The following is a 25,872-nucleotide window of genomic DNA, read 5'->3' on the forward strand; positions in this document are numbered from 1 at the left end:
TTTTTTTTTTTTTTTTTTTTTTTTTTTAATATTAGTTACCTTCATAAATAATTTTAAAAGGATTAATAAATGATTAATAGATGCCATATGCGTATGTACAGACATAAGTCCTACATTTCATGCATGGTTAAAGGATATCAGTAGAAGGTGTTATAAAAGTCATCCATAAGCAACCTATTGACCAGTGGACTCAATAACAATTGATTAAAACATTTATTAATTTATTATCCCTTTATAAACTATTTCTTCAAGAAACTCTAATATAAAGTGTGGCCAATTTTAAGTACCACTACTTCTCTTCATCTTTCTACTTCCTTGTTCCTCTCATTTTTCCTGGTGCAATATGTTCTCACTCTCCTTCCCATTACTTCCTCCTTGCTCTCATTTCCTCTTTACTTCCACACACTCATTCCATCTTACTCCGTCACTGTGTTGTCTATCCACCATTCTCATTCTCTCTCACTTTTCCACTCTTTTCTTCTATTGTATCCTCTTCTAATGTATTCCCCATTGCACTTGTCTTCCTTTTCTGGAGTCTGGGCATCATTGTATTGTCTCAGTGAACATCTCTGCCCAATGTGAAGCTGCATTCAAAAAAGCTAACTATATGTTAGGATGCATAAGAAATGGGATGGGGAATAACACTTGAAACATTAGAATGTCTTTATACCTTTATATTAAATCAGTGGTATGGCCTTACCTAGAATACTGTGTTCAGTACTAGTCACTCAGTCTCAAAAGGATAATGCAGAACTGGAGAGGGTTCAGAGAAGAGCAACAAAAATGATCAAAAGGCTGGAAAAACTCCCATATGAAAAGAGAGTGAAAAAGGATTGGGAATGTTAACCTTAGAAAGGAGATGAAAAAGAGTGGACATGATAAAAGTATATAAAATAATGAGTAATCTAGAAAGGATAGATTAGGAACTTCTGTTCTCCCTCTCTTCCCTATCTCATAATACAGGAACAATGGGCATTAAATTGAGTTAAAAGGTGGAAAATTAAAAACCGGTAAAAGAAAATACTTTTTCACACAACACGTGACTAATCAGTGGAACTCATTGCCACAGGAACTCATTGAGGCTAAGAATTTAACAAGATTCAAAAAGGGACTGGACATTATATGGCTATCAAGAATATCCAGCATTATAATCAATGGCAACAAATATTTTGGACGGAATATTAGACCTTGTGCTTCAGGATGAGACCTATGCTGCAGGATAGATTATTCCTCATCTCATTACTGCAGGGTTCTTCCTCTGAAGCATCTGGTTCTGGCCACTATTGGGGACAGGACACTGAACTGAATGGACTATGGGTTTGATCCAATATGGTGATTCCTATGTTCCTCTTTATCTGACAGTTTTACACTCTTCCTGTATACATATATCCTCTCCAGTTCTGCATTATCTCTCTTCCCCTCTTACATATATGTGTTCTGTCTCCGATTCAGGGAAAGTTCTGACTCCCTGTGTACAGTGTAGCAATGTAGCTGGGGGTAGCATGGGTGATGGCTTGGGCTAGCTGCACAGGTTTGTACCCAGGTAGTCTGGGCAGGTGTGTACTCACGTGGCTAGCCTGAGCGGCTACCTGCCCTACCCCCCAGTTACACTGCTATTTTTAGCATGCTAGCTCAAACATACCCTCAGGGCAGGTCTACACTTAAAAAGCGGCAGTGGCACAGCTGCACTGAAGCGCTACAGTGAAGATGCTACAACACCGCCGGGAGAGCTTCTTCCATGGGCTTAGTTAATCCACCTCCACAAGAGGCAGTAGCTATGTCGACAAGAGAAGCTCTCCCATTGACATAGCGCTGTCTACACAGGGGGGTTAGGTCGGTATAACTGCATCGCTCAGAGGTGTAGATTTTTCACACCCCTGAGCAACATAGTTCTACTGAAGTAAGTTTGTAGTGTAGATCCAGCCTTAGTGTCATCTGTCCCTCCACCCCGTAGTGAGACAGTAATAATAAACAACCTTCCTGAGTGACATAAATTAACGCCGGCATAAGCTTCTGCCACTTGCGGAGATGGGATTTTTTTTTATGCCGATGGGAGAGCTCTCTCCCATTGGCATAGAGTGTCTTCACCACATCTGCATCACTGCAGTGCTGTACGTATAGACATGGCCTAGGTGAGAGAGACAAGCTATCGAGCCACACAAAGTTGTTCTTCCGGTCTGGAAGAGGTACTCCCAGCATCACAGCTAAATGCAAGGTGGAACAGACTGTTAAGTACATTAGTAGTTAGCACATATTGTAAGGGACCATTCAAGGTAGAGTGGCCCGTTAACACCTCTGCAGTCATAGGACAAAAAGAGGGGGTTAGTGGGTTGCAGATTGTTGGAATAAGCAAAAATCCAGTGTTTCTGTTGAGTCCATGATTTTTAGTGTCTAGCAGAGTAATGAATTATGCTCCCAGGCTTGTCTTTTGAAAGTGTGGTGCAGGTTTCCTTTGAGGATGAGGAGTGAGAGGTCCGATATAGAGTGATCACTCTGTGAAAAGTGTTCACCCATACGTGATGGGGTGTTTTTGTCTTTTATCATTTTCCTGTGTGAGTTCATTCAAGAGCATAGTGATTGTCTGGTTTCATCCATATATTGGATGAGGCATGTGTAGGCATGCGTAGGATCCTTGGATCTTGAAAGGTGTGTTGTGGGATGTGTTGATCATTGTAGCAGTGGAGATTTGTCTGCAGATTTTGCATGTGTTGTTCTGGAAGGGTCTGGTGCCGCTTTGAGCTGGTTTGTCCTGATCTGTGGGGAGCTTGCTTCTGATGATGATCTTGGAGAGATTTGGAAGTGGTTTGAAGGCCAGAAGTGGGAGTTAAGGGAAGATTTCTTTCGGATGGGGTCCCCATCGAGTATTGGTTGTAGTTGTTTGGAAATACCCTGTATGGGTTCCAGTGGGGAGGGGAAGGGTGACATCTAGGGGTGCGCAATCAGAGGGGGTTTTATTTCTGTATTGAAGCAGGTTCTCTTGAGGTGTTTGGGTGGCCCATTTCATGATGGGTTCTGCTTCTCTGGTGGAGTGTCCTTGTTTGGTGAAGGCGGTTTTAAGTGTGTTCAGGTATATATATCCCGGACTTTCTCCTCAGCATAATCTGTGGTATCTGAGTGTCTGGATGTAGATAACAAATTTCTTGGTGTGTTTGGTGTGGCTACTGTATCTATGAAGATAGATGTGGTGATCCATGGGTTTCTTGTATATAGTTGTTTGTAGGGTTCCATTGTTGAAGCTGGTTGTGGTGTCCAGGAAGTTGATGCTAGTGTGGGGATGTTCCAGAGAAAGTTGAATGGATGGGCAGTGGTTGTTGTGGAAAATCTATGAGGGAGTTTAAGCCGTCTGTCCAGAGGATGGAAATATGATCTATGTATCTCAGGTATATCATGGTTTTGTGGTGCACTTCTCCAGAAATTCTTCAAGGTAGCCCATGAAGAGTTTGGCATATTGGTGAGCCATCCTAGTGCCCATGGCTTTTCCCATGGTTTGAATAAAGTATTTGTTGTTGAATTTAAAATTATGGGTGAGGATTAAATGGATGAGTTTGGTGATGTGTTTGGGATGGATATCTGAGGGTTCTCCATTGTCTAGTAAATATTTGAGGCAGGCAGCTATGCCATCATTGTGAGGGGATGTTGGTGTATAGGGAAGTGACATCTGTGATGGTAAGGATGATGATCTGAGGCAGGTTGTTAATGTCGTGGAGTTTGTGGAGGAAGTCATTTGTGTCCTGGAGGAAGCTGACTCTCTGTGTGGTGGGTGTTTTGAGGATGGTTTCTGTGAATCCCGATATTTCTTTGGTGGGGATGCTGTGGCCAGATATGATGGGTTTGCCTGGTTCCCTTGTTTGTGTATTTTGGGAAGCACGTAGAAGGTTCCTGGGGGATGAGTTTGCAGAGTTTCTCTTTGAGTTGTATGGGGCAAGATTTGATGATATCCTTATGTTCCAGGGTAAATTGTGGTGTGGGGTCTTCTTTGAGTTCTTTATAGTAAATGGTGTCGGAAAGTAATCGGTTGGCCTTGTTAATGTAGTCATCATGGTTGAGGACTACAATGGTGCCCCCTTTGTCTGCTGGTTTGTTCACTATCTCGTGGCTAGATTTCAGGGACTGTATGGCTGTCCTCAGCAGTGGAGAGATTATGGTGGATGTGATGTTTAAGAATTTCAAAGTCAGTTTTTTTCATGAAGCTATCAAGGTTATGATCAAGAGTGTGGTTTCATCTGCTTTGTGGTGTCCAGTCAGATCTCCACCCTCCTAAGCATCTGCCCAGCCTAGCAAGAGGGACATGTAGTGATGATTATGATAATGTTTGTTTTGGTAATAAGTTAATCTTCCTCTTACTTCTGATGTAGGTACTGATGCTCTATACCTTTGCAAACACACCAACTCTTGCAAGTGTTTCTGAAATTCTACCTTATTCAATTACAGTAGTTCTATTATGATTTTTCTTTCATCCCCTCTTGAATACTTTCCCTCTTCTGTAGATTACTCAGTGGTTAAAAACCTTCAGAAAAATCTATCCAAGTATTTTATATTTGGCATAAACACGATAGAATGCATTAGATAAGTCTCCCTTTAGAAGGATTACTTTGAATCAACTGTCTTCATGCATTTTTCATTGTTACTTTCTTGGCAGGACTGACTGTGCAGAGTGTAAAAACTCATTCAGTCACAGCAGTTGCCTTGCAGTAAATTTATATAACATTCTCAACTTTTGTCTTGTTAGTCTTAATTTCAATTAGATCTCACAGTGGATGTTAGTTAAAGCCCAACTGTTGTTTTACTTTACCATGAGTCTGCAGTTGTCATATATCCATATTGTGACAATAATCTCTGTTTTATTAACAAGTAAAATTTTTGGCAGTATCTCATCCTAAAATATTTGTTTCTCTCTCTCTAAGGGTGTGGGGGGGGGAAAGACCTCTAAAGCATATCTGCATTTCCTGGAAATTAACATAACACCTGTTTTTAAAAAAAAACTTTTTTTCAAAAAAATTATAGGAGTAAAATATTTATTGATGAATTTATAATTAGTGTATTGAAGCTGTCACTATAAAATCTAAAATATGTCTCAAAATATTACATAAGGCAAAATGATTAAATTGAATAATTATTTACCTACACAGGAATTTGAAGACACACCTCAAATAATATGTTCCTAATAGCAGTGGTAACTGTGTGTTTAATGAATTATTTACAAGGTTAAGTACATTTTATTTATAAAACAAGTTTGATAGATGGATCCCTCAGTCACTGTTCAATGTGTAAAAAACAGCACTATTTTACTCAAAGTCTCTGCTCCCTGTGCCTGTTTTGTATTCAGAGTCATTCTAGGCTAGATCTACAAAGGGACTTACACGTTGCAATGCTCAGTGTTGCAACATCTAACTTTTAGGTGCCTTGCCATCCAGTGGAATTCACAGCCCTGAGTTAAGCACCTAGGTGCTCTAAACAATGCATGTGAAGCGTTTGGGATTCACACAAGCCAACATGCTGAGCAGGGAGCCATCTTAGCTGGCCAGTTGAAAATTCCAAGGAGAGGGTATGTCCTCAATCCTTTAAAGGGACTTATCTCTGCTTAAATTCCCCCCTCTGCATGGTGAGGAGAAGAGATTTAAAATTGGGTCTCCCTTCTCTCAGGTGGGTGCCCTAACCACTGGACTTCAGAATCATTCTCACTCTTTCTGGCCCAATTCACATTTAATTATTTATACACAGTGGAACAGCTTCAACAAGAGAGACTGAGAGAGCTCCACATCAGAATATCCCATCGTTCAGTGCTTAAGGGAGAAGTGGGAAATCCAAGTTCAAATCCCTTGTCCCTCTCAGGCCATTTCCCACTCCCACTCCCCAGGCCATTTTGTGTGAGTTTAGGCATGCTCAGAGCATGCCTACCAGATCAGGCCTTGCAGGCAAGATAAGCCAAGGAATGCCTAGTTTGAGGATCCTGCTTTGGCTTACGCATGAGATGGGCACTTGGGCGCCTAGACAGAGGCAGCTGCAAGGATCTTCATTGGCAGAAACTTAGGCACCTGGGAGACTTTAATGCTGGAAATGCAGACACCTGAGGATTTTAGGCACCTACAGAGCAGGGGCAGCTGAGTGCAGCTTTGAGGATCTCCGTGACTGTGAAAAGTTGGACTTAGATGTCTGAAGTGGCAGTTAGGTACCTGAGTCCTTTTGTGGATCTAGCCCCATCTGCCTAGTTAAAATATGCTTTTATATCTCTCTACTTTGTGGCTCATGCAAGGTCCTGATATTACAGGACTCTGAACGTGAACCCTGAGAAGGTGAGCATCATCAACTCCGGTGGAAGTCAATGGGAGTGGAATGCTCTTACGCCTCACTTAAGCAAAGTGCTTAAGCACAAGCATAACTTTGCACATGTGCAACGGCGGGGGGAGTTGCAGACTAGGAGTAAGAGGAGGTTTTTAGATTCAAATGGGGGTAGAATTTGGTGTACAGAATCTTGTACTGAGGCTGAAGCATAATCTAGAAAGAACCCATATTGACAGCTGGTGACACAAGTACAGGGCTCTTTGCTAGTCCTAAGAAAAGTAATTTACTAGGGGGTTGGGAAAAGGACAAAGCATACTTTTTAAAATATTTTTTTAATAAATTTTAACTTCCCATCTTCTCCTCTACTTGGACAATTCACGGGGCTAATTTCTGTTGAGAAGTGAGCTTACTATAACACAGTGACTGTTAGCATTATACAAAGTACTTGCTAACATTGAAGTGTTATTGAGAGAGTTTAAATACATTCTACGATCTGAAAAGCTTATACTGACTTTCTTTTGTTTGCCAAGATATGAGGTATGTTGTATATCAGTGGGACAGGTTCTGTGTCATTCCATTTGAATTTTATTCTTAATTTTAATTCTTAATCCATCACTTCAGAAACTTTTAAATATAAGAAAACATTATACCCCAAATCCACAGGAATTTAACTTATTTTGTTTAACTTAAATTTTATAATTCTTTTTTATTCCTAAGCGTGCATGGGAGGTGGTTGACTCCAATGAATCTGTATCTCATCATCAAGAGGAGTTACCACCTCCTCCACTGCCTCCTGGATGGGAAGAAAAAGTGGACAATTTGGGACGTACTTACTATGTCAACCATAACAACAGGACAACTCAGTGGCACCGACCAAGTTTAATGTAAGTATCAGAGCAGTTCAATCAATTGATGGAACATGCAAGATTATGAGTAAGGATGGTTATTCTTTCAAACAAGTATTATTATTATGAATTCACAATAGATATCCCAGGCAGTAGGCAGAACAAATCTTAAAACAAAAGACCTAAAGACTTTTATGAGGTACGTTCATATGTTGTTCTTTACAATAACAGATTAGTTGTAAATTTGATGTTAACTGAGATAAATATCGGGGAATATAATTTGGTCTGAGTGTGTGGGTTGTTTGTTTTTTCATAAACCACTCTAGTTAGTTGAGAATTAAAGGCTATGGTCTTTCACTTGGAGATGAAATTGTACTCCTTTAAAAAGTGGTATTCTCTTTTTTTAAAAACTGTGTGGCATCTAATGAAACAAACATCTAGACCATTTTAGTATTTTAGACAAATCTGGAGTTAATCAAATTTTTTATATGAGACAATCTCCAAGCACATACAAAATCTTAAACATTTCAATAGGTATTTATTACCACAGGGACATGGGCTCAGGAAAAAAGGAGAGTTTTCTGTATATAATAGTCCCAGTTTGAAACCAGGTGATTCCTTAAACACATAGGGCCCGATCCAGAATCCTCTGAAGTCAATGGATGTCTTTCCAGTGACTGCAGTGGATGCTGGATCAGACCCATAGAGACAGGTTCTACAAGGTGTTAAGTGTTTTCTGTATGTTGCTGAATGCTCTCAACTCTTTATTGGCTTTAGTAGATGTTAAGGATGTTCAGCAGGATTGGGCACATAGTGAAATACCCTATCCTGCCTTGGGATCACCTAAATTAGGCCCTTGTACCACTGACTGCAAATTGTAGAAATTAGACCACCTATGTTAACAAACTAGAGGGTAATCTAGTTGAGCCCTCCATATACATGTTATCTCTGTAAAATAGACTTAATGAACAAGTTTAACTGAACAGAATTGGTTGTAATTAGTTTTGCTGCTTCAGGGTGTTGGTTTACATTTCCCATCTGGTCAAAAAGAGGGATTTTTGTTTTGTTTTGTTTTTGTTTTAACCTAGACTTTCTCTCACAATTCAGTTTTTATAAAGGCAGACTGACTTCCACTTTCATTGAGCCTCACTGACTGACTGTAATTTGTTTCTGACTAATTTGTTAACATATATTTACATAGTAACCATACAACCTAGATCTCTGCTTACCATTCCTCTTTATAATTTGTATGCATATGACATTTCTCATGCAACTCCCATTCGCAAGTGTGAGGTATGCTCACATTGAAGGGCAAAATCTGACACGTTCTAGAGTTGGAAGAGCCTTGGGGAAATTTACAGAAGGAAACAATGCAGCCAGCCTTAGGGGTGTTCTCTGGCCTGCCAGGTTAGATAATTTACAGTGGCTGTGCTGAAATTGAAGTTCAGGCAGTCACCTCAAAAGCCCAGCTTACTCAGTACGATGATATCTCACCTGACACACATTTGTAGAGATCCTGAAGTAAGGAAGAGCCCTTGTAGGTCACCAATCAGTAGGAATTTTCAAACTGTCATCTTATTTCTGTAATGTTCAGTTTTCCCCTTCTTTATAGATGTCAATTGAAGTTTAGAGACACTGGCTTCAGTGGTGGTCCTTTTATTAATAGCTGTTGATTAATTCTGATAGTAAATTATAGATTTTTCTTAATGGTGTTACAATATTTGAAGGCAGGGGGACTTATGGTAAGAAGCTTTCAGTGTTTTTAATGTTCTGTCAGCTTTTCTTGAACCTCACATATGAATATCTGTAAATGATTTGGTAGTTGCGTTAAATGTTGGGGGAACAGAGGGGTCACAAAAGGTATTAGGAACTGTATGGTTATTGGAAAATGCCCCTATACAAAGAACCATATCTCCTTACGAACTCTCCAGTTTTATTCATGTGTGCTCTAGGTGTCAAGATACCCATATTAGCTTTGTGCCATTATAGATAAGTTATTTGTGCTTCCATGTGTGTATATAAAAAGCTTGCATATTATGTACATATATGTATTGTGGATAAAGTGTGAACAGCAGTACAGTATTATTCTAACTCCATCATACCCATATAATAGTGAACACAAATTGGTACCAACAAGGCTATTAGGGGCATATTGCAGGTTATTGGGAGGTCTCTGCTGACTAGTTAGATTATTTATTTGATAAGAGTGTGCTTACAATAGGAACTAGGAAAGAGAAATCTGCAGCATACCTTTTGAGTTTAAATACAGCTAAAAATATTTCACTTTGCTAAGAGATTTTAATATACACCAAAATGTGTAATTTATGTAATCTTCTACTGATGGCAGAGGTCCTTTCACGTTCTTAATTCTACATTTCTTATTGTTACAAAATACGGTAAGCCATGCATAATTGAGTAGGTAAGATCTGTACTGAAATCAAACATTAGTCAAACACCTAGATTTATTTTGCTGTTTGACATGTAACTACTCTTCTTCCACGATGGGCTAATTATTACAGTAACATCTTTTGAATACTAATTTATATTTATTATCATAATTATGTAAATCTGTGTTGTCTACATTTCTTAAAACCCTACTGTTTATTCTAGGTTTCCTCTTAGTTAGAGATTTGGATACTAATATTTTTATGCAGACAGTGATTTCTAATTAGATTATATATTTATTAACAATAACAGTTGTAATAATTAACATGATATTGTGCCTTTTTACTCTATACGTTTTGCATCGCTTTTAAAACCAACTGATATAATGGAATTTGGGATGTTATATACTGAATGATGGGGCTGTCCTCAGTTGTCTTATCACTGTGGACTTGTCAAACAAACATGATTTCATTTTTTGAGTACAAGTTCGGTTAATAAAGATAACTGGGTAGATGTAATACACCTCTACCCCGATATAACGTGACCCGATATAACACAAATTCGGATATAACGCGGTAAAGCAGCGCTCCGGGGGGGCGGGGCTGCGCACTCCGGCGGATCAAAGCAAGTTCAATATAATGCGGTTTCACCTAAAACACGGTAAGATTTTTTGGCTCCCGAGGACAGCGTTATATCGGGGTAAAGGTGTATATTGAAACTTTGTAAGGCATTTGACTTAGTACTGCACAAAAACCTGATTAAAAAAATAGCACAGTACAATATCAGTAAAGAATACGTTAAATGGATTAAGAACTGGCTAACTGACGGATCTCAAAAAATAGTTGTCAATGGAGAATCATCCTCATCAAATGGGGGTGTTTCTAGTGGGGTTCCGTAGGGCTCAGTACTAGGCCTAATGCTATCCAACATTTTCGTAAATGATCTGGAAGTAAATGTAAAATCACTGCTAATAAAATTTGCGCATGACACACAGGTTGGCAGAGTAGTAAATAATGACAAGGGCAGGGCAGTCATACAGAGCAATTTGGATCATTTGGTAAGTTGAGCCTGTTCAAACAAAATGAGTTTTAATTCAGCCAGATGCAAAGTCATACATGTAGAAGCAAGGAATTTAGACCATTCCTACAGAATGGTGAGGGGGCGGGGGCTGTATCCTGGAAAGCAGTGACTCTGAAAAGGATTTAGTGGTCATAGTGGACAAACAACTGATCAGAAGCTCCCCGTGTGATGCTATGGCAAAAAGGGCTAATGTGATCCTGGGATGTACAAGTAGGGGAATTAGAAGTAGGGAGGTGATTTTACCTTTGTATGCTTCATTGATGAGCCCAGTGCTGGTGCCAGTTCTGGTGTGCATATTTTAAAAAGGACATTGAAAAATGGAGAGAATACAGAAAAGAGCCATAAAAAGGATTGGAGGGCTGGAGAAAATGCCTGAGAGTGAGAGACTTAAAGAGCCCAATTTGTTTAGCTTATCAAAAAGATTGATTGATTGACTGATTGCAGCATATAAGGGCCTTCATGGGGAGAAAATACTGGGTCCTACAATGCTCTTTAATCTAGCGGAGAAAGCCCTTCATGCTTATTATTTGCCTAGTAGCGGAAGAAAGGAAGACAAATTTAAATTAGAAATTTAGGCACAAATTTTTATAATGGGTGATTAATCGGTGCAACAAACTACCAAGGGAAGTGGTAGATTCTTCATCTTTTGATAGGCTTCCAGTCTTGATGTGAAGCTTTCTGGAAGCTGTGCTTTATAACAGTCCCTTCTGGCCTTAAGCTCTTGAATCTATGAAACAGAAGTAGGAAACCTAGTGGCTCATGTGATTGCTAGTAGGCTGTGTATCATCTCACTCACAGGTCAGTGTTTCAAATATAGCCTACTCAGGTAATGAGGAAATGTGGTGATGAGTGTTCTAGGGTCTGGGTTTGTGGTGTGCGGCCTGTGAATCACTTGTGCCCCTTGAGGCTGTAAATTGTAGCTGTTGAAAGTGATGGTTATGAAGAAACTTCTTTTCTTAACACGATCGCCTTGGAAGGCTACAATTTCAAGCCTCAGGTCATAAGTGCAACTCCCCATTACTCCCCATTGTATCAAGCCTGAAGGAGAGAGAGGTGTAGGAACTGGCTGTTGTGAGCCTGTGCCTGCTTGGGGATCCCCAAAAGGGGAATTATAGGTGGCTTTCACTCCCAACCACTTGCATTTCTCGTTGGTGATTCCCCATGAGGGAATCTCTAGCAGGCACAGAGCCAAAATCTGTTTCCTTTGTCCCCCTCTCCATAGTCCCTGGTGCAGGGAGCATGTTGGGGGTGGGGAGAAATTGCTGGAGCACAATGTGATTAAATTACTTAATTTTTACTTTGTGCAAAGGGGGCAGACCAAAGCAGGAAATCTACCCCAGAGTATTGATTGTGGCTCCTTAAACTTCCTGAAATAACACATTCAGTCCTTTATCTATGTGAAATGAGTTGGTGGTCTGAGGCCAGTTCTTTCTGAAGAGGCTTCCATCTCACAAAATCTCTCAATAACAACTACCATCCTTTGTTGGCAGCCTCATCAGAGAGAACCAGGATTGACTTAAGCATAGAGATGGAAGTAGCATCTTAGCTCTTGTGATGGTTCCTCCTAGCTCAGGAAATGATGTGCAGTGGTGGGGAACCTATTGCAGCTAATGGGACAGGCAGAGCTAAAGGCCAATTCCCTCAACCAATGGGGCAGAACCACTGAACCCAGGCCATAAAAGAATTCTTGGAGCTACAAATGAAAAAAACAGGAACGGGAGTGAGGTCCAAAGTTAAAAATGAAGGAACCAGAAGGGGATGCTGAGCAGAGAACCCCAGGCAGCACCTCTGATCCTCTAAGGAGTCAGCGTTCACCACCTAGGGAATTCTTCCCAGAGACGTGACCGGACAAGGGACTGGAAATAGGTCCTGCAGTTGCAGAGCACACCAGAAGGCTTTATGACTTTGTGGGGCCACCAATGGGGTGTCCCTGAATGAGGAAGTGTGGGGGAAAGTGCAACCAGAACCACTATAAGAGGTTCTGGAGGACCCAGAAGAGGGGCTGCAGCCTGGCATGTAGATGTGCACCAGGGTCTCCCTTTTGTTGCAAAAAGAACAGGTGTCAGGATTCTCTGAACTGTACCAGATGCATGCTCATGGCTCCATAGAGGAGCTGCCTGCTAATATTCCCAGCAGGCCATGGAACCAGAGTGGAGTTCAGACTAGCCCACAGTAAGTGGTAGCAGGTCCCACCACTTGGTGTTGGGGCAGGACACAAAGGCAAGGAAGTGAATGTTCTTGGCACACAGTTCGGAGACGGACTGGATAGATGGCATTGAGCCTGCTCAAGTTGTATGCTGGGGATGCCTGGGGCAGCGGGTGATGAAAAACTCCAGAAGGCCAGGAGTGAGGGGTGAGCAAGGAACACTGACCTGCAGGACTTGCTTGTTATAAGCCACAGAAGTGGGTGGTCAAGGCTGCCATTGTCTCCTGCAGCACCTGATGGGTGATATGCAGGGTGAGCAGCCCCATGCACTAGCCGAGCACCACAGGGTCCAGTCCCTCCAATCATAGTCCAGAAGGACTCCAATTCTGGTGGCCCTATAGATCTGGTTGCTGAAACCAGCTTCCAGGTCCCGGGGAGGTCGTGGTATTGGAGCCCTGAGAGGTGGTGGAGGAAGGTGTGCACTAGCATGTTCTATGCCAGACTACCTGCACCATAAAAGAATCTCTGCAGGGCTGAAGGCGGATGGCATGTACCTGCCCACCCCTCCAGGAGGAGGCTCAGGACACCTGCAGGGACCCAGTACAGGGCCAGCCAGAAGAACTCTAGGATTGTCTTTTGGAGGCTGGCCAGAGTTCCTAGGGGTGGGTGCTTGGTGTTGAACTGGTGCCAGAGCATGGGCAGGACTAGTTGGTTGATCACGAGCACCCACAGTGGTGAGGTAGTGTATGGAAGTGTGGGCTGCTCTACCTATTTTATATATAAAGGATCTCAGTATCTAATGTTGTCCGAGTAGCTGCAATGAGTAATAAAATCTGTTGTTCTCTTTTTTAATTTAAACAGAAGTTTTGTGATTGACTTCAGGTTTTATTTGCTTTGGACTATGGGTTGATCTGTTTGAATATATTTTGACAGAGTTATGATATAAGAATTAATCTTATTGTGCCTTTTTAATTACTTGTAGATGGACAGAACATCTTGAATTACAATGTGTTAATTTAGGATTAATAGTTTTGCTGTTCTCCCCTCTATCCTTGCTCGTTTCCACAATGTCCAGTGATGTTGCATCTGATTCTGACAACAACATCAGACAGATAAACCAAGAGGCAGCCCATAGACGGTTTCGTTCTCGGAGACACATTAGTGAGGATTTGGAGCCTGAGCCTTCGGAGAGTGGAGATGCATCTGAAGTACGTACAGGTCTTGAAATCATTTCCTCAGCAATAAGAAACTGTTCTATGGTGTTACAAGAGTCCCTATAACTAAGTTAAATTCCTCCAAACAGATTCCTTTTAATTGTAAGTTAGTTAATACACGATATGTACAGCAATGTTTTCACACAATTTTTTTGAGGTAGCTGCCTGAGCCAAATTCTGGTGATAATTAGGTGGAATGAAAGTGAATGAGGTGCTTTTTCCAACTTGTCTAACTTGCCATAATCTTTTTCCTTTTGTCAGCCCTGGGAAACCATTTCAGAGGAAGCGAGTCTAAGTGGAGATTCCTTAAGCCTGTCATTGCCACCACCCCCGGCTTCTCCAGTCTCGCGGACCAGTCCTCAGGAGCTGTCTGATGAATTGAACAGAAGACTTCAGGTCACTCCTGATTCCAATGGGGAACAATTTGGTTCTTTGATTGTAAGCAGTGTGCTCACCATATATATTACTGAACTAACCTTGGTTACTTTAAGTCTGATATGGTCTGAATCATCCATCTGTGTAGGTAGTAGTTGGAAGGTATTATGAATCAAGCATTATTTTACACTTGAGGGCTGGGATTCTTGTTTTAATAACCTCAATCTTGTCCCATAATTTGATATTTGAGGTTGAACAAGAGCAAGAATTATTATTAAATATGCATGTATCTTCTAAACAGTTGTAGACAGTGGATAAAATCCTGTTTCCACTGAAGTTAATGGAAGTTTTGCCATTGACGTCATTGGAGCCAGAATTTTATCTAGTGTCTTTAAAAACAAACCTGGCTTATAGTATGTTTATTTTTTTAAATATCACCTTTTGATTATTAAAACAGAATATTTTAAAATCCTATTTACTTTTTACTGTTCGCTTTTTGCAGTTCAGTTAGAAATAGACTTGTCAGTTTTGATGTCTGGTTGTCAAGTACTGGCAAAATATTGCAGCGTTGAGATGAATTGCACACCACTGTGGAATGTTTATTTGGATGTCAGTGTGTGGTGGTTTTGTGTGGGTGTGTGTATTAGAATTTTAAAAACAAATGTGGAAACACATCTCTTGATCTTCGGTTTTAGCAGATGCAAAATTTCAACTGAAAGTGTCCCTTTGAATTTGATTGTACAGCTTGATATGGTCAGAATGTCACCATTCAATATAGTACTAAAAATAATAAACAGTACTAATGTTACTTAAACAGACTTACCAAGTTTCACTCATATGAAGGAAAGCTCCATCTATTTTGGTTAAATTTTAAGTCATTTTTTATTAAAATATTACACTTATTATGGATTTTGTAATTTGTTTCACTGAGATGAAATTTTTTTTAAATCCTACTAGTGGAAATTATCTTAGCTTTAGAGCACTGTTACAGTAATGGTCATCTTACAAATAAAAGATATTGCTTCTGTGTATGTTTGTAATATATTTTAAAACAAGTGCTATTCTCTTAAATTAGAACTCGGAAAAGATCTCACAATTTGAACTGGATCAAATATTAAAAGGCTTAAATAAGATATAATTGGAGCTGTTTAGTTGTGGTAAAATATGAAATTTCAGGGTTTTATAAGATTTGTATATGTTCGCTCTCCTTAGTAAGATGAAAAGTTATAATTTGTATTTGTAGTATCTTATAATCAAGGCAAATTGATGATCATGATCATATCATGGCGGACGAGTAATATAATTGCAAGTGTGGGAATGTTTCATGTCTCTCTGATAAAATAAACAATGGTAAATATTGAATCGAACATAGGAAACTGAATATATTGTCGTCTCCTAGGACATCTTATTGTCATTCAGGAGATAAGAAACCTACATTGAGATACGTTCTGGTTAAGTGTTACTTTACAAAATTAAGTAGATGTAAATTCTACTCAGAGTCCATTTGAATAGATGTCTTATGATGATTTGAATGTCAGCTGTGGGCTAGTTTAGCAGACTCTGTAACCCCAATCCTGCAGTCAGAACCACATGGTAGAGCCTGGTACCTTTGTGGATACCCACTGATTTCATTGGGACTCCATGCTGGGGACAGGAGACTATCCACATGGAACCAATAGCTTTGACTGAAAAAATTGTCTAAATTAAGGTACATCAATAATAATTCTTGTCCCACACATAGTGTATGTGGCAGCAAAATGAGATTTTCTTTTTAAAAAAATGATTTTCACTTTGTGTGTACTCTTAATTCAAACTTGTTAGATCAAAAATTGTATCTTTTGGGGAAAGACTGGAGGTTCTGAGATGCACCTTATTAACTTACTTTATGTTATTTATTTGTATTCCCATAGCACCTGGGAGTGTCAGTCTGAATCATTCTTTAAACAGGCCAGATAGTTTGTATATCTGTAGTTCACAGTTATTCTATTATTCATATATTGTTTGCCAGTTGTCCTCTGCATAAATGTCTGAGATATGAATTGTGCAAATAAACAGTCTAAAAATACCCAAGATCTATTTCTATGCATGGAACCTGCAATCTCATTCAGACGATGTAGAAAAGCAATGCAATAAGGTATCCAGAAAGCAGCTGACACACAAACAGTGTTTGTCAGCTAAATTAACAGGCTTCTTATTTGCACTAATTCACTTAAGAGGGAGCATTGCTGATTCTAGAAAGAGAGAATAGGGTTCCAAGTAAGAGGTTGTTTTGAAGCTGATTGATTTTCTTTCCATCTTATGGAATTCTCATGAGTAATAGAAAAATCATTGACACTAGGCCTAATGTCTTGAATCTAAAGTCCAGATGCTAGTGTGTGACGCTAGTACGCTATATGGGGATATTATAAAGTGAATGTGTTTTTTAACAGGGAGGCAGTGTTATCCTAAGAACTTACCTTGTTAGCAGGTGTTGAGCCTGCCAGGTGTTGCTGAGCCCTGGTCCGTTGTTGCAGGTGAACCTTTAACCCTACTCTAGGTATAAGGGAGATTGGAGTGGCTGTCTGCACAGAGAGAGGGGATCTGGGAAGAACAGTCTTTGAGAAGAAACCTTAGTTGCTGCCAAATCTGAGAAGGCTTAGAGCCGTAATTTGTGTTTCATTTTGAGTCAGTTTGTTTATAAAGCCAATTTCCATGGAAGTAGCCTGTGTTTTGAAGTAGAAAGGGAAAGCCACCTGTTCAGGCTTACATGTCAGTGTAAAAAATTGACTGGGACCAGCATTCGTATTTTTAAAGATCAAGCAGGGTGATTCTTTGGGGGTCATCAATAAACTAGTCCCTTCCCCCCTCACAATAGCTCTAAAATGAGACCCATTTTAAATAAAAAGGGGATGGGAATGTGCAACCTTTGGACCCTCACTCTCACTGCTTTGGACCCTCACTCTCACTGCTGCACTGTAGCCCAAATCCTTGTGTTGAGGTCCATGCATGCAAAGGGTAATTCTCTAAGTGTCTAGAACTGTTAGGTCTCCATATGGTGCAGTTTTTTGAAATCCTGACCTATGTCACGTGACTGGAGCCAGGAAATACAATTCAGTCATTTACCAGTATTACTTTGTGTCACACTTAGTGTTGACAATTCTCGCAGTTATATCATGAGTAAGACCCTATTTCAGTTACGGGATGGTTGTCAAATAATTTTGTCTGAGTTGTGCGCAAGACACAGAAAATCATGGAAAAGTAATAGTGGATCTTTTGTTAATTGTGGTTATTTGGAAAAGCTAGAGAGTCCTATTTGATTAAGAAAAAAATGCTGGAACAATATAAACACTCAAATATTATGTTATGCCTGCTAATTTTTTTGATATCAGACATTTTGCTGCAACTATGTTAGTCAATAATGCGCATGGCTGACAGCCCAAGCTCTAGCTGCTATCAGCTTGGATAAATGGGGTTCTACTGTACTAATAGGGAAACAAGTGTTTGTTGCAAAGGGGGAGGGATAGCTCAGTGGTTTGAGCATTGGCCTGCTAAACCCAGCATTGTGAGTTCAATCCTTGAGGGGGCCACTTAGGGATCTGGAGCAAAATCAGTACTTGGTCCTACTAGTGAAGGCAGGGGGCTGGACTCAATGACCTTTCAAGGTCCCTTCCAGTTCTAGGAGATAGGATATCTCCATTAATTTGTTTATTTAATTTATAAAACGTATGCAAAATTGTTTGTGAAAATAGCGTCCAAAGTAAGCTAATTAAAACAAAAATTGCGGTGGAAGTCTAATATCGCAGGAACTGCAATTTCCTCAATATTGCAAATTAAGTGGGGCCTTAATCATGAGTCTTATGATATTGGGTGTTTTTGTTAAAGCCTTAGTTCCCTTTGCAGAAATGGGAACCAGTGTCTAGCATTACGTAAAGAGACATTTAATTGCTATGATTGTCAAAATAGTTTTTTTTTATGAAGTCAGTAATCTTCATATTCACCTGGAAAGCTGGATAATCCATCTGACTCTCAGTCTAGTAAACTCAGATTTTTATCTTCAAAAAATATAGGTAAGAGACAGACAGAGTTTTCCCCCAGCATAAGAGCTGGGCATGCTACGTATTGCATTCTTGAGGCTTCCTTTCATTTGTGGTTCAGAAATCCTGTGGGAGGAGGACTTCTAAGATGCTCTTACCCTTTGACCACCATTAAGAACTTTGTGGTGGTGATCCTGGTCTTCAGTGAGTTCATACTCTGTTCCCCGTCAGTCTTTTACCCACTATGATAGTGCCGTGTGCTGCTAGGCTGTTTTTTTGATAGGGAATACACATGTCTTAATAAAGGAACCAATTCTTTAAGGCAGGAAGAAGCTTGCACTGCCATGCAAAGCTGAAGTGGTAGGTACCTGTCTGCAGGTCTCTGTTTCCACCAAATCCAGTAGCAGCTGATAAAAAACATAGGAAAACCTGATTTTTAAAAAAGAGGGAGAGCAGCACACACCGATAACCAGAGCACATGCTTAATAGTTATTAAATGTCTCTTTATTATGCCACCTGTAATGTTTATTATGACTACCGATACTGTTGTGATGGGTACAATATAAATACCTATACAGAATGACAGAAGGCTAAGAGTAATATCTATTCTAATCCTCCTAATGAATTGGTCAACTTCTGTGTTAAATTTCTGAGTTGATATCAATTACATATTACTATTAACTGCACTTTCATCACGGACTTGTGTCTGCACAGCAGACTTGCATGTGACTTGCAGCCCGGGTAGACATGCCCACGCTTGCTTTTATCTAGCTACTATGCTAAAAATAGCAGTAAAAAGGCATTGGCGCAGGCTTCAATATAGGCTGAACAAGCTCACCCAGGACCCTGGGTATGTACTCTCTGCTATTTCTAGCATGCTAGCTGGATTAAAGCTAGCACAGGTATGTCTATTCAGGTGGCAAATCATCACTTCCATTGCAGTGTGGACACAGTCGCAGTCAGTATACAATGAATTCACATTTTACACCTGCAGTTGTTCTTACTATTTTAAGGTAGGAATTGATTCTTGGGAGTATGTTTGATAATGCATTCATCCTACCAATCCATGACCAGGGCATTGGGTTCCAGCAAAGACCCACCATAGCTGCTATTCCAGCATATGTTCTGGAATAGAGCTTTCCGCCCTCAATGCACAGGGTAATGGGGGCATTGGATCCACTTACACACTCCTGTGTGGGAGCAGCACCCTTCCCTGCCCTTATGTGGGTGACAAACGCAGCATTTATTTGGCGCAGGGAATCTTGTGTAGACTCTTCACGTGGAGTGAATTCCATCCTATAGGTTAGTGAGGGGCTGCATTGGAGCCCCAGAGAGTCAAGCAAAGGTTCGTATTTTTCTTTGTACTGCCCAGTCCCATCCTATATTCCCTGAGGTCTCTCCTCTGAAGCTGCATAGAAACAGACTGTCAGAAGTACCATGGGACTTTCACTCAGCATTTCATTTGGGGTCAGCCTTCCCAACTTGCTGCCGGTTACAGGACTGTTTAATCTGCTGTGTACTTTCCCGGAGAAGTTGCCAGCTAGCCAGCCCTCCTCCCTTGAAGTCTGTCCGTAAGACACCCATGCCTTGACTGTTAAATAATAGGATGAGATGTGTGGCCCACTTCTTCCTGTTCCCGGTTAGTCCAAAACAAGCCCAGGGTGAAATGCTGAGAATTTAAGAGAATGGTTTTTAATTGTGACACAAGATTATGTAGAAATATAAAGGAGATGGAGATTGCAGGGCAAGCCTGGTTTATTTTGGACTCCGAGAGCAATATTGAAAAATAGAAATGAATTTGCTAAAATGAAAATCCACATGTGTTTAATGCATTACAATTTAGAAGTTTCTCCTTTCTTTCAGCAGAGAGATCCTTCTTCAAGATTGAGATCTTGCAGTGTAACAGATGCAGTTGCTGAACAGTCTCACTTATCACTGGTAAACCAAAGCTCATTTTTATTTCTTCTATGCTTTGTTTTAAATATTCTTTGGTTCTGAGTGGAACCTTTTCCTGTTACAATGGCTTCAGAATAGTTATACATAGGTGGTAGGAATATGACTGTACCAATCGGTAACTGATTCCAAATTAAGATCATGTTGCATAGGTCAACAAAGTAACACGGTTATACTTGTTTTACAAAAGATTAACTCAAGATGATTAAAGACAGTGGATGAAATCGTGGCCTCACTGAAGTCGATCAAAGTTTTACAATTGACTTTACTGGGGCCAGGATTTGAGCCCATGCATCTAGTTCTGTCCTCGTTTATATCTCTGCAATCTGGAGTTGCCTGTCGCAGAGGGAATTTGGCCCAGTGCTATTTTTTTGAAAAACAAATACACACATTTTGAAATAGACTTATGCCTGGGCTTACAGGTAGCTATATAATTAGAATTGGGGCAAAATTGGTGACATTTTTTATTAAATTTGAGAGGTGGGCGGAGGGTTGCTTTTTGTTTTTGTTTTTGTTTTTTTGGAGGGGGAGAATAGCGGTTGTTATACTTGAAAATTCATGGACTGTTTTGTGCATGGGTTTTTGTTTTTGTGTGTCAGTATTATTTAAAGCCATTCAAAATTTGCACAGAAGTGTTACCATAACCTTTTCTGGCCTGTGAAGAAACGTAACACAAAAAAGAAATAGGCACACACCCATAAAGGTGGTGGGAGCGGTGAGGAAATCAACACTTTTTGCAAATGTGAAAAAATTTGCAGCATATCGCAAGTCAGTTGCCAATTTAAATAAAAAGAAATTGACTAGTATTTCACCCAGCTTTAACAATCCCCTTTATGAAGGGCCATGTAAAACCAAAATCTAACAGTCCCAATAATTTTCTGACCAATATGATATAAGTTAACAAGTCAGGTTTTCCTAATATAGTAGCTAAGAAATTAACTGAATCCCTTTAAACAGGAAAAGGATCCACATCCCAAGATGGTTCTTAAACAGGAAAGGTAGCTTTGGGTTCTCTTTTACTCTATATTTATGTAGCACTTTACAGCTGATGTCCTCCAAGCTCTACATTTTTTTCCATAGAATTGGGCAAAGTGGTGGTGACACAGATAAAATGACCTATAATAAAATTGAAGTAGATCAGCATTTGACTATGGCTGGCCAGAATATTTCATAACGGATGACATTTCAACGAAAAAATAACAATATTTCCTGTAGAACTTTCTGCAGAAATCTTTTCCCCGTTTTTTTTTAACCAGAACTGTAAATATGGACATACGAATGAAATGGATCATTAGAACTTGCTTCTTCAGTAAATAACAAAATATGAATAATTGAAGGCTTATGTTGTCATTTTTTTTATTGTTAAATTGGTGTGATTCTGCCATTTTAAATTTTAAATTGGCTCATTTTTTTGATATAAATTTGTAGTTAAACAGTTGACATTTTTTTCCTGTTTTTATTAATTCACCATAAAGCTGGAGATTATCTAATGATTCTATAGATGTCATTATGAAATGGTGGCTTTGCAGTAATAGATGTTTCTGTGAGTGTTCAATGGAAATGTATGTAAAGTACTACTCAGCTACTTATTTACCCCCAGCATTAAAAATGTTATGGCTCTCAGCAAAAGCATACTTAAACTGTCTCTTCTCTCTACTATAAGTGATTGGCTTGTGCTGGAATCTGTACCCGCGAGCTTCTACTTTTTCAATATTTTTGATTCACTCCTGTCGTTTGTGGTTTGTGGGTTGTTTTAACTGGTGTATAAGGTTAGGCTTTGTTATGACTCTTCCTTCAGTTTATTGTTTTAAAATGTTTACTAAATGAAATTAGGTGCTCAAAACAGCAGTATAAAAAGCATTCCTTTAAAACTGGGACATACTTGATCTAACCAATCATCAATCTCTACTGAACTAACAGTCATTTTTCTTCTAGCAACTAAACCCTTACTTTATTTCTAATTAAGCTGTCTGTCCTGGAACATATTGCTCCTTACAGAAAACTTGGAACACCAATTTCTTTTATTATTATGATTCTGACTTTTCACAGGGCTGTGCACTCACTGCTGGCCAGAAAATTGCCTCTTCATTTCTAAATGTCTGCGCTTTATGCTTGTAGAGCTGAAGATGTAAAATTGTTTTTGTTTGGAAAAAGTAATTATTTAAACACCTTGCATTATAGCACTAGTGTATATAGAGAATCCTGCACCACAGCTATTAGACTAGTGCCTCAGTCTTTGAATTTATAAGTGATATGTTCATCTGGGTTATCAGTGATTGATGGCTTCATTTTCCTTGCTGCTGTCTTTTATTTAACATAACTTCAGTCTAATTGCTTTCCATTACAAAGTGTGAGAGAATGGCTATGATTCCTTATTCCTGAAGATGTGAGCATAATCTATTACCTTCATCACTAAACATACTTATCTGTAACATTAATTATCATTTAACAGCAGAGTGGTCCATCTAGGAGAGCTCGTTCTTCAACTGTCACAGGTGGTGAAGAACCAACGGTAATAATACTCTTTATCAAACACTTTCTGTAAATTAAATATGGGCTGGGTTTAGCATCTTTTATGACACTGGACATTTTTTTCACACAGCAGCAGTGTATTGGTCTAAACTTTTCGGAAACCATAGCTAAGTTTTAACGTTTGTTTTTCACCTTTTACACTGCAAAAATTATTTCAAGAATACGATAATATCACAGTAATATTAGCATACAATAAAGATATGGTTATAATGCAATTGATTTTTAAACAGAATGACACTCTTAGTAAATATCATTGACTAGTGCTCAAAAATTAAAAGATGTAGCACTTCATTTTTAAATGCAATACTAATTGCAATGTAGATTATACAAACAGACCCTTTAAAATATAGCACTTACCATTTGCACTGACTTAACACTAGACTAATTCAGTTTTATTCTTAGGCCTGGATCCTGCTTTGAGAACCATGCAGGCAGAGGGGTTTACCCATGTAATTCTCAATGTAGTTAGTATATGGTCTTTGTTTACTACCAAGTTTTACTTTCCTGTTGTCATTAACTAGCCCAGTGCTGGATATTTGACTCTGAATGGTTCAAGAAAATATTTTACAGTGTTTAAATTGGAAGTTTTATATCCTGAAACCATTTTTCATAATACATTGTCGTTTGTGAAGCTATCCCATACACTTACAATCTGATTAAATGTGAATCTAAAGCAAGTGGATTGTCCAATAATAAATATATTCAGCTTTTATAAATATATATGTGCACCAATGAAAACCATTTTATTTTATTTTATTTTTTGTTGTTGTGGAAGTAGCATGAGGCCCTAATTCAAGGATCAAGGCACCGTTGTGTTAGGCACTGTATAGGTTCTTTATTGAACTTTAAGGAAACGTACCTTGTACCTTGAATTAAGTGTCAATACCTTTCATAAACACGGAAATGCCTTTGATATCTGTGGAAAAACTGATTAATAGCCACATGAAGCAGGCAAAATGTTCTGTATTGATTTCTAATGCAATGTTGGCAGATAGTTCCATTAATTACACACACGTTTTGTACAATTTTATATTCCTCTACTAAAAACTGAATTCAGATTAGAGCTACTCTATGCATGCCTGGTCAGTAACGCCACTGTATTCCAAAATAGGCATACGGTGTTGCTGTGATAGCTAAATATATTGGTGCATAGTACAAGGAAATTCTTGTTGAATTTTTACATTCATATTGATTTGGCATTTACCATACCAATGTAGACCTTCAGTGTTTAGATAGCACGTAGAAATTAATGCACAAAATATTAATGTGCAGTGTAATGATACGAGATCTGTCTATTGTATTGCAGGGGGCCTTCTTTTTCACTTAAGTCAATTACAGACGATGAGCAAAATTTGATACATGATTATGTAAAGTGGGTGCTTCTTTGAATGTGTGTTGATGTATATTTGTGTGTGTGTAAATACATAATGTTTTTTAATTGGATTGCTTTTAAGAGCTTTATTGAAAGCTTCAGAGGAAACTGAATACTTTGCCTTGAAATGTTTTACGGTAAAACTAGACTGGACAAAGCACTAGTTATCACAAATGGCAGGAGGATAATCAAGATAACTTGAATAAGTGTATCCCATCTCTGATTTATCTTATCAAAGGAAACCAGTAAAGAAAATTCAGTTTACCTCTGAGAATGCATAAAGTACTGGTAAAGAGAATTGAAAGTTCTAATTTAATGTGTTTTAAATGAATTGCCTCTGAGTCTCTATTTTGGTTTGCAAAGCTCAGTTCATATTACAAAGGAATGCTGCCAGTAACTGGATTCAGTTTATAAGGAGTGAGGAGACAATAAAAAGGAAGAGACATGTTGCCATGTGATCTTTAATGGTTCCACCTCTAGTGACTCTTTCCTTTGTGACTCTGTCCTCATAGCTCCCTTCTAAATCAAACCTGCTGTTGGCAATATTCACTAACGGACTTAAAACATCCTTTTGGTTTTGTGTTGAATACAATGTATGTGATTAAAATCAAGTGATTTAAAAACTTCCTTGAAAGCCTCTCAGGTAGCCACTTTAAAAAAAAAAAAATGCATACTGTTGAGAATTTCCATAGCCTCTCACTACAGTGAATGCATGGATTTGTATACAGTATCTGCAACCCTAGAACAGATGAACTCCTCACCTGTTGGCTGAGAGTCTTGTGATCTAAACCACTTTTATTCTGACAAGCTAATCAATAGCTAAAACACCCCAAATCATGACCATTTAGGAAGTGACTGAATCAGGGTTTCGAGCTGCCTCAGCCAAATTTGTTTAGCTAATTCCTCTTCTCCTCCCCTTCTATTTCCTCCCTTCTTAACTAGATGGTCAACTTTCTACCCATTTTTACCTTTCCTGGACTCCTGATTTCTTCTTTGAACCATGTAGGCTGTTTTTCAGCTCAACCACATGAAGCATGTGCCCTTAAATGAGAGAATTCTCTTAGCACTGGCTACTGTAATAGTTCAAAGAAGAGTTCTGGAACTGATAGGGAATCTGATCAGAGGGTAGAGCAGATGAAAGAGCTACTGAATAATATGTTGCTGGAGCTTTAAATAAGGAAAACTAATGCACCTTGGATTTCAACAGGGATCTGTGGGTGACAGAGCGAGACTGTGACCCACAGTGCATTGTCATCCACTTTTTCAGTCTCTGGGACAATCATTTTCCGCTGTCCTCAACTTGCTTTACAATATTTATTTTATAACAGGGTGAATGTACAACACAAGTTGCTGTTTATAAGGCTACACAAAAAAGAGGATGTTAGATTGCAGTGTAATCATGATGGTGAATCAGGCCTGAGAGGTTTGTGATGTTACTGAACACACAGGTATCTGTATAGCTATGTAGCCTTACTTCAGGCCTCATGCAGAATATGCTCCATGTGCAGAATCTGTAGAGCATCAGCCTTAAATTCTTTGGTGGGTGTTTTATCAAAAGTAACTGGAAATTTAGATGCCACAATATTTTTAACAAGAAAAATAAACTTTTATTAAAATCCCTCATGCCTGCATACAATATTCTGTCAGTAATACAAGAAAAAACAAGTGGGAAACT

The 25,872-nt window shown here is 39.1% G+C and overlaps 1 protein-coding gene across 7 annotated transcripts in view; it reads left to right on the top strand.

Moving 5' to 3' along the window:
• The window catches only part of NEDD4L (NEDD4 like E3 ubiquitin protein ligase), a 336,647-nt gene that overhangs the window by 252,526 nt on the left and 58,249 nt on the right, over window positions 1-25,872 (top strand). For 4 of the 7 annotated variants that reach the window (XM_024217469.3, XM_024217470.3, XM_024217465.3 and 1 more), the window contains 5 exons: window positions 7,000-7,166; window positions 13,814-13,946; window positions 14,214-14,390; window positions 20,204-20,278; window positions 22,746-22,805. In XM_024217469.3, the coding sequence (XP_024073237.2) occupies window positions 7,000-7,166; window positions 13,814-13,946; window positions 14,214-14,390; window positions 20,204-20,278; window positions 22,746-22,805 (612 nt within the window). The remainder of the gene's footprint in view (window positions 1-6,999; window positions 7,167-13,813; window positions 13,947-14,213; window positions 14,391-20,203; window positions 20,279-22,745; window positions 22,806-25,872) is intronic. The other 3 variants (XM_024217471.3, XM_024217467.3, XM_024217468.3) reach the window with 1 other exon arrangement.

The sequence above is a fragment of the Terrapene carolina genome, unplaced genomic scaffold (assembly GCF_002925995.2).
Source record: "Terrapene carolina triunguis isolate 2854851 unplaced genomic scaffold, T_m_triunguis-2.0 Scaffold69, whole genome shotgun sequence".
NCBI classification, from domain to species: domain Eukaryota; kingdom Metazoa; phylum Chordata; order Testudines; family Emydidae; genus Terrapene; species Terrapene triunguis.